At 39.3% G+C, this 8,992-nt stretch overlaps 1 protein-coding gene across 1 annotated transcript in view; it reads left to right on the top strand.

Annotated features, from left to right (window-relative positions):
- LOC116695273 (glypican-1) overlaps nucleotides 1-8,992 on the top strand; it is a 37,373-nt gene that overhangs the window by 24,043 nt on the left and 4,338 nt on the right. Inside the window, exons 2-8 of the mRNA XM_032525404.1 lie at nucleotides 901-1,059; nucleotides 2,882-3,099; nucleotides 3,625-3,798; nucleotides 5,447-5,612; nucleotides 5,864-5,994; nucleotides 6,756-6,893; nucleotides 7,234-7,364. Coding sequence (XP_032381295.1) covers nucleotides 901-1,059; nucleotides 2,882-3,099; nucleotides 3,625-3,798; nucleotides 5,447-5,612; nucleotides 5,864-5,994; nucleotides 6,756-6,893; nucleotides 7,234-7,364 — 1,117 coding nt within the window. The remainder of the gene's footprint in view (nucleotides 1-900; nucleotides 1,060-2,881; nucleotides 3,100-3,624; nucleotides 3,799-5,446; nucleotides 5,613-5,863; nucleotides 5,995-6,755; nucleotides 6,894-7,233; nucleotides 7,365-8,992) is intronic.

The raw sequence follows: 8,992 nt of genomic DNA on the forward strand, positions 1-8,992 counted from the left end.
ACTTTCATCTAATCTTCAGTTTTTGTTAAATTACTTTTTAATTATACAACTGGTCGACTTGAAACTTGGCAGGGGTCTTTGAGTGTAGTGTTTTAAGAAGTCAAGAGCCAAAAAGGTTGCAGGATATATTGCTCTAAATCTTTAAGTCTCTGTTAACTTTGTACCTTTTCTAAAACTATTAACTTTATTTTCAAACTGACTAAGGCTAAACTAAAACAGTTTTTCATACCATAGTAGCTCTGCTTCTATATTGAGAATTTTTTTTTTTTAATTACATGATATAGGCACAGCAGTGCTTTGATCTTAAGACTGACGTGAGCAAGATGCTACCATGTGGATGTTTGGCATATTTCCTGACTTAGCTGTGAATGTTACTATGCTGCCATTTGCTAATGAGTACCAGATAAAACGTACAGCTGAAGCTGATGGAAATGCCATTAGTTTTGAAGGTATTATCGTCATGAACCAAAGATTGGAAACCCTAAAATGGATGACCTGATTATAAGGCGTTAGATCAAAGCATAATGGAATAATTTATTACAATTCATCCTGAAAGGGACATGAATGTCTGCTAAAAAAAACATGTCAATCTACGCAAACAGTTTTGAGATATGTCAGTTCAAAATAAACCAGAATGACCAAAAAGGTGGAATGACCACTGTTGCCATATACACATAGAGCCATAGAACCATGCCACAGCGTTGATAATAAAAACTCCACACCTGCAATCAAAAATCACTTTGTCTTTAATTTCATATTTTTTAACCCTGGTGTTGATTTGGTGGTCCAAGTAAATGTAAAAGAGCTGACATATGCAATGACTAAAGTATTTCAAGTAGTTAACAAAAGAAAAAAATTCCCTTAATTAACTTTGTCTTTGTGTCTTTCCCATCTTGCCAGGTGAACATTTGAGGATGTGTCCCCAGAGTCCAACTTGTTGTACCAGCACCATGGAGGAGAACCTGGGGGGTCTGAGCGCTCGAGAGACCGAGGGACTGATCAGAGAAGCTGGCAGGTCGCTGCAGTCTGCCTTCAACGCTCTCCAAAGGAGCTTCGACAGTAAGTAGGGTGTGTGTATGTGTGTGTGTTTGCAGGATTGATGCTCATTACTGGCTCAATACCAAAGCTTTAGGAGTGGGCACATAGGAGTATGACATTAGTATTTTGTGGAATTTGTGTTTGGTACAAGCTCTGACTGTGCTCAGCACTCAATACTGCAGCTTCAATAGTGACGGTGTATGTGTGTGTGTGTGTGTGTTGTGTGGTGTGTGTTTGTGTTTGTGTGTGTTGTGTGTATGTGGAGGGAGGGGGGGGGGGAGGGAGGGGGATGTGTTGGTATCCTGTGCGTCAAGGGGACCCCTGACTGGGTGTTATAATGAGAGCGGAGTCAGCCAGACACAATGAAATGTGATAACCGATCCCTGGATCTCCCGGGGCAACACACACACACACACACACACACACACACACACACACACAAACACACAAACAGGAGTGTCCCCTGGGGCAGTGGCTGGTTCAGTTAATGAGCAGTTGACCCACTGAGGAGTTGAGGCTGCAGATCACTGCACATCAGAGAAAGAGAGGGATGGAGGTAGGGAGGAGGAAAAGATAAAAGTGCAACAATAGAGAGATAGACAAATACAGCAAGTGACAAATGTGTCATTGGTAGAGTTGAAACAGTGAGTCAAAATAAAAAATGAAATAAGAAGAAGGAGAAAAGCACAGAAGGAGGACATGTCAGAGGAGGAGGATAGAATTATTAGTCTCAAGGAAGCAGGCCACCTCAGTAGCAGTAACGTGGCCGCCCATCTGGTCGTGGTTAGAACAGGCTGGCACTGGTCCACAGCCTTTGAAGCATGAGGGAAAAGCCCAGACCAATATACTGCAGAGACAGCAAGCTGACTCTTATTCTTTCTTTTTGACCTCTTTATCACTTTGTATACATATGGCTGAAAAGACATTTTCATGGAAACCTTTACAAATATTAAATATAGGCAGAAACTTAACTGCAGCACAACCAAAGCCACTGTCCACTTATTTTATTGGCCTGAGGAGCAATCTAATTCCTCATTCATCCTTTATTCTTCAGAAGTATTTCAAGTGCTAGTTATTGGGTAATTTTGTATTAAATAAAATGATACGCAAAGTTGCACTCGGCAATACATTTCAAATAAACAATGGATCAGATGACCGATAATGTGCAGCGGTGGAAGAAGTGTTCAGATATTTTACCTACGTAAAAGTACTAATACCACACTGTAAAAATACTCAGTTACAAGTAAAAGTCTTGCATTGAAAATGTCAACTTAAGTAAAAAAATACAAGTGTAAAAATACACAAGTGTCATCAGGAAAATGTACCCAAATTACTAAAAGAAAAATTGCAGAAAAATCCCCTTTTAAAACCTGAAAACAATGAAAACCGTTCTGTCAATCAACTAAGTGTTTAATCAGCTAGTCGTTTCAACTTTACTTGTAGAACTGTATATTGTTGGGTAGTTTACTAATAATAAAACATTGTATTTTATAATGTACATAGGTTTTGTGTCCAACAATCTTAATTTGTAAGGTAATTAGTAACTAAAGCTTTCAGATAAATAGAGTGGAGTACATTTTACTCAGTAACAAGTACAATATTTCTCTCTGATATGTTGTGGAGTAAATTACTTAAATTTGTACTTAAGGACAGTACTTGGGTAAACTTACTTGCAGTACAAACCCAAAGATAATTATCTCCTAATTTTGCCATTTTTCTCAGCTCTACAGAGAGTTTCAGTTTTGTGTTTAGCGGCCCACAACTTTCTTGTTTTAGTTCAGTGTCTCTTTTTTTCTCTACTTCCTTCTCTACTTCTCTACTCCTCTCTTTTCTCTACTTCCAGCATATTTCACTGAGCTGCACGGTCGCTCTGAGCGCTCCCTCCCTGAGGCGCTGTCTCCCCTCGGCGCCCTGTACTCACAGAACACCCGTCTCTACGGAGACCTCTACACCGACCTGCGACAGTACTACCGGGGCTCCGCTCTAAACCTGGACGAGACCCTGTCTGAGTTCTGGTCTCGCCTCCTGGAGCGCACCTTTAAAATCTCTGCTCCCACAGAGGTGAGTAAAGCCTTTTAGATACATTTTGAATGAAAAACTGGTGTACATAAGGATGAAAAGGTAACAATTAAAATAGTAAAGCAGAAACCAAAGTACTGATTGGATAACTGAGATGAGAGAGGAGATCATAGAGCACATTATGGCAGCCTCAGTATGTCAGATGTTTACTAATACACTAACAATTATATGAATTATACCAAATATATTCAAATAGAAATACTTGCAAATTTGAGTCGACACAATTGAAGGATTTTATGAACTAGTTCTGCTGATCCATTTAGCTGCTGGCTGAACGGCCTCTCTTCAGCCCCTTTTTCTGTTCTGGCGAGAGAACAAACATTTGCAAAAATTTCATTTTTAGATATAAAACGTGCACTGTTTTCATCTAGTATTATTATTAGCTGGTTTATGTTTCACTAGTATGGAGTAGATGCATTAAATCTCTTCCAATGACATACTTTTTAACATAACATATGTTATTATTACTCCCATGTTTTTTTCTCCCTATCACCTCCTGTCTGGCAGGTCAACCTGTCAGAGGACTACCTTGAATGTGTTGCCAAGCAACAGGAGACGCTACGACCATTTGGAGACATCCCAAGGGACATGAAGGCGAAGCTGATCCGTGCTTTTGTCACAGCCAGGTCGTTTGTCCAGGGGCTGATAGTTAGTGGAGAGGTGGTCAGGAAGGTCTCACAGGTGAGAGAGTGTGTGTGTGTGTTTGTGCATGTGTGTCTGCGTGTGTGTGTGTGTGTGTGTGTGTGAAAGAGTGTGTGTGTGTGTGTGTGTGTGTGTGTGTGTGTGTGTGTGTGTGTACGTAGTGTGTGCGTACATGGGAGAGACAGTGAGTCAGACAGAGAGAGACAGGATGAGTTGTTGGTGTGAGAGAAACTGAAAGAGAGTGTGTGTGTGTGTGCGTGTGTGTGTGTGTGTGTGTATGTGAGACTAACGCCTGCTGGACTGAGTCCCAGGTTAGGAGATATGATGGATGCATCTTCGTCACACCCTAACTGTCAGAGAAAACGTCTCCACCCTAAAAATTAAGAACACCAAGATCATCAAAAAATGAAGCGTCTGACTCTGCCATCAGAACAAAGCTTTCATTTGTGAGGGATGACAACAGTGTGGTCAAATTACATGTGATAATGTTTTTTTTGAACTCTTGATGCAGTTTTTTCCCCAGCCCTTAGAGACGCATCAGAGGTGTGTCTGATGTGACTGTGTGATTGTTTTCTTGCTATTATTGTTTAACGTAGCTTGTGGTCACTACAATACTTTTTTTTTTACCTCCGTCTTTCTCCATTCATCTCTATAAGGTAGATCAACTGTACAAGCTTCATCCAAGTTCCGCAATTTAAAGGACCATACCATATCTTATTTCTTATTTTTCATGTATTAAGCAATTTTACACAACTCTAGAGTTCGGTACTTTATATCACAGTTAAACATTTTGCAAATTTAAAAAAAAAAATCTGAATCTCTTTTTTCCCTTACAGTTTCAGACCTCATTTAGATTATTTTCTTTTCCTGTTGATGCACTAATTAGAGCACATTCTTGACTTAAGTCGTGAAATCCATCACAGTGAACATCATGTCTGCATTAATTTGTGTCAAAGCTACCATTATTGTTATGAGTGCAGACGTTTTACACCAGCACTTAAACCACTTTACCACGTGACGATAATGTTACATTGACACAAATTTATGCAGACTTGATGTTGACAGTGATGGATTATAAACAACTTGAGTCCTTGGACTGATTCCAGTACTGCACAGAAATAAATGCATGAAGGCTTGTTGGGAAATGCATCCACATATCTAAAACTAGTGTTTCAATTACAAATAATCAGCAAAAATGTAGTTTAAATCTTGCAGACAAACCGACGTGCCCTTATTTTCAACGTGTCCCTCCATCACATCTATGCAGCATAGTGGTAAAATAACTCCACTGTGGAACTCGACACCTTTCATGACTTGTGTACATGATCACTAGTTGACAGTGTAATAAAAACCATGTACTGTGTAAAGACAGGCAGGGCCATCGCTGCTTTCTTAGTCACAGCGTGTCCCTTGTAATAATACAATACTGCCCTCTGCTGTATAAGCTTTTTCTTGTACTATTTGTACTCTGCCATGCATTGCCCTCATAGAGTAAATTCCCTGTTAAAGAGAAGTGGGGAAGAGCTAAACAGCCAACATCTTGAATTAGGCCACAACTACATTGCCCACAACAGTACAATCAAGGATGAAAGGAAGAAACAAGACCCATTACAAACAAACTCTTGTAGTATTAAATGTCCTTTCACCGGAGGTTTGTGATGCTAACTGTCCTGTCGAACCTCTCCAGGTTAATTTGAGTCCAGAGTGTATGAAGGCCCTGATGAAGCTCGTTTACTGCCCCCACTGTCACGGCATTGCCTCCGTCAAGCCCTGCTCCAACTACTGTTCCAACGTCATGAAGGGCTGTCTGGCCAACCAAGCTGATCTGGACCCCGAGTGGCAGAATATTATAGGTGAGGTTCAGACCCCAAGGTAAGACATTGTAAAGCTAGATGACCTAGAGATATACTTATTTGGTGGAGTGGATCACTGGAACAGACATTGGGCCACATGCAATACCAATTTAGTGTGACCTTGACAATATAATGCATAATTTCTGTACTGGTAAACTTTGATTTAGTGACTTGGGAGCAAATCAAGTTTTGTGCCGTTCTGAGTGTATCCAAAAGTTATTCTCTTCTTTTTTTGCTCCCTCCATATGCAGACACCATGATCCAAGTGGCCTCTAGTTTCAGCACGGAGCCCAGTCTCGATGTGGTTCTCTCCTCTATCCCTGCTCGAATCTATGAGGCTGTTCACGTCCTGCAGGAAAACATGGACACATTCACAGCAAAAGTAAGACATCTCGCTTTTTATCTCCGGTCAAAGACCATCTTGTGTCTGCAATCCTAAACCCTTAAAATTATTTTTCAAACCTTTGACCTCTTTATCTTATTGTTCCCCATCCAAACATCATTAAAAAGTGTGCACAATCAAATTATTGTCCTAAAGAAGTGTTTACCTTGATTAAAAAGTAGAGCTCAACAATATGCTTCAACAGCAACAAGCTCAACCTCTCACCACTAACGTTTTATTGGTTGTATAGATGCATATATTAAATAAGGCTAGGTAGCATTATGAAATTGCTAGACTCCCATAATTCTTCTGATGTATATATCAATGTCCCTTAATTGGACAAGCAGTGAGTGTAGCTATAAACATTCTTGTCCTGGTTTTCAACTTCAAGCTGTTCCTATTCCTACACTTTATTTAGTGCAATTTATTTTCAAGCTCTGTTTATGTCCAGTTACATTAACTTTACTATATGACATCAAATGTAATATTTCCATGTATTTGGAAAGCAATATCAATGATATGTTCCAGAACACATAGGCTGTGGATTTATGCTAGTCAGTCAACACAAACATCCTCACAAACACTTGTCTATAGTGACATCTACTGGACTGTTTTAATTGTCACAAATGTTGCAACACAGACTAGCCAGTCATTTCTGGAGCAGTGGGATTTGATTTCAGATGTTTAACTCCAGTTCACAGCTTCTAGCACATGTTTGTGTTCATGTATGTCTGTGTATCTATGTATTTGTATGTTTGTAGGTGTACCAGACATGTGGTACTCCAGGTGAACCAGGAACAGGAAGTCCCACACTTCATGAGCAGAGGAAGAAGAGCGGCTCCCTGACCGCATCAGAGTACAAACCCTCTCCAACCGCTGGGCTCAGACTGGAGATGCAGGTGTGTACACCACATATCATATAAAACAAATTTATTATTTCATAAGAAACAGATGAATTCCTGACTTTGTATGCACAATTTACTTTTCATGTGGGGACTACATCCCAGGTTATTGTATATGTTGTATTTGAGTATCTTTGTCAAAGCTATACATATAAAGAATAGATTTTACATTTATTTTACGTACTACAGGTATTCTGATGCTGTTTACAAAGGGTATTTTATGGGATTTAAAACTCATTATGACTTGTTTTGGATATACAGCATACCCAAACTGAAGGATTTGGAATTTGAGACTCGCCTTCGTCTTGTGAAACTAAAATATTCTCTCTGTCCTCAGGTTTCAGATCTGTCAAGTAAGCTGAGGGAGATGCGTCAGTACTGGACCCAGCTTCCTGTAGCACTTTGCAGCAAACTGGCAGCAGGGGGCGCCGGTCAGGATAAATGCTGGAATGGCATTACAAAAGCTAGGTGAGGAAGAAAGGGTAAGAGTAAGAATACCAGGCTCAGCCAATCAGAGGCAGAGGAAAGGACATGCTTTTCCAATTGTAGGAAACACATTTTCCATCATGAAAACGTCTGTTGCCAACCAATTGCAAGCTTGATTAGTTTAAATTTGGCTTCAAGTCTCCAGGGTTAAAAATGTCCCTCAAATCCAGAGTGTTTCAATATGGCTCGATACAATTTTTTGGCAATCCATTTCTTCTGAAGTTTATTCCATTATTATCGTATATCTGTTAATTTGTCAGTTACTTTTCTGTCGACTTCAGATGTGCTTTGTGAGACTGGATCCATGATGCGTCGTGTTTGCATTAATTCCTGGATTTGAAAACCTTTCTGAATTCAATCCTTGAACCCAAGTTGATGTAAACTGATGTAAACCAAAAACTACCACATCCTTCAGCAGAAAACTGGAGTGTTGAAAAAAATACTTTCAATGTCAAAAATCGGTTCAGACAGCACAACTTGGGTTCATGCAGCACGTAAACAAGATACATTACAGAAAGAAAACTCATGTTCTTTAGCACCTAAAACCTAGAAGAGACTGATGTCAGGAGTATAAGTTGCTATGATACTGGCCAGTTCTCATCCTGTTGAAAGCCATTTGTATCATTTGTGTCAGAACAAAAGAGGTAGCAGGCAATTTCTGTTAGGAAAAACTAAAAGCAGCGGTGAATGAAAACTTATTTGAACTGACATTGCTTCCACATATACAGAAATTCAAAAGCCTTTGCAGATTCACACTAGCAGACATAGCCACACACTTTACACCTCCCATAATCTATGTGTAAATGGATTATAGAACAATTTGATGCAGTATACAGTATACATATGGGCCTTTATATTATATATGTTCTGTGTGTGAGTGAGAGAGAAATGTGAGAAGATCACAAAATATAGATGAATCGCTGACAGATTGAGGAAATATGTGTGGTGTAATGTGTGTTGATGTGGCAGAGAGTAAATTATTACTGAATTCTGTTTGAAGCTCTACAGCGACATCTCGTGGATGTCTTAAGAGCTCAAACACAAAATTATAACTAATCAATTCTCAGAGTGGAAGATGAATTGTATTGTTGGAGTAATTTAAATTGGGTGTACATCGTTTCTTCACTTCTCACTTCTTTAAAAGGCAGGTCTTGCTTGCATTAATAATTCTACTGGCCATTAAGAGATCCTTTCCTAAAGCACATGGAAGACATCAGGGACAATCACAGTTGTGCCAAGAAGTAATTTCATACTAAACAGATACCCACTCGATTTGTCTCAGACTGCTGAGGCCAAACATTAGATTCATCTAAACTTTGGAGTTAATTTTTGTACTAAAAGGACTGTGAATTCTGTCCCCCATCTCTTCCATTAAAAGCATGTTAGGAATGATTTCCTAATGACCAGTGTTGATTTGAAAAAATTTGAACAATTCAGACATGGTTTTTAAGTTGAAGTTTTAATTAGATTGGGATTAGTTAGGGTCAGGATAGGGCTGAGCAATCGTTTAAAAATGTAAAGTATTTTTACTTAAGTTTTTCTACAACTTCTTTCAATAATTTTATGGGAGTGAACAATCTGTAGAGTACTTTTGTCAGCGCGGGCCCTCA

The sequence above is a fragment of the Etheostoma spectabile genome, chromosome 9 (genome assembly GCF_008692095.1).
Source record: "Etheostoma spectabile isolate EspeVRDwgs_2016 chromosome 9, UIUC_Espe_1.0, whole genome shotgun sequence".
Classification (NCBI taxonomy): domain Eukaryota; kingdom Metazoa; phylum Chordata; class Actinopteri; order Perciformes; family Percidae; genus Etheostoma; species Etheostoma spectabile.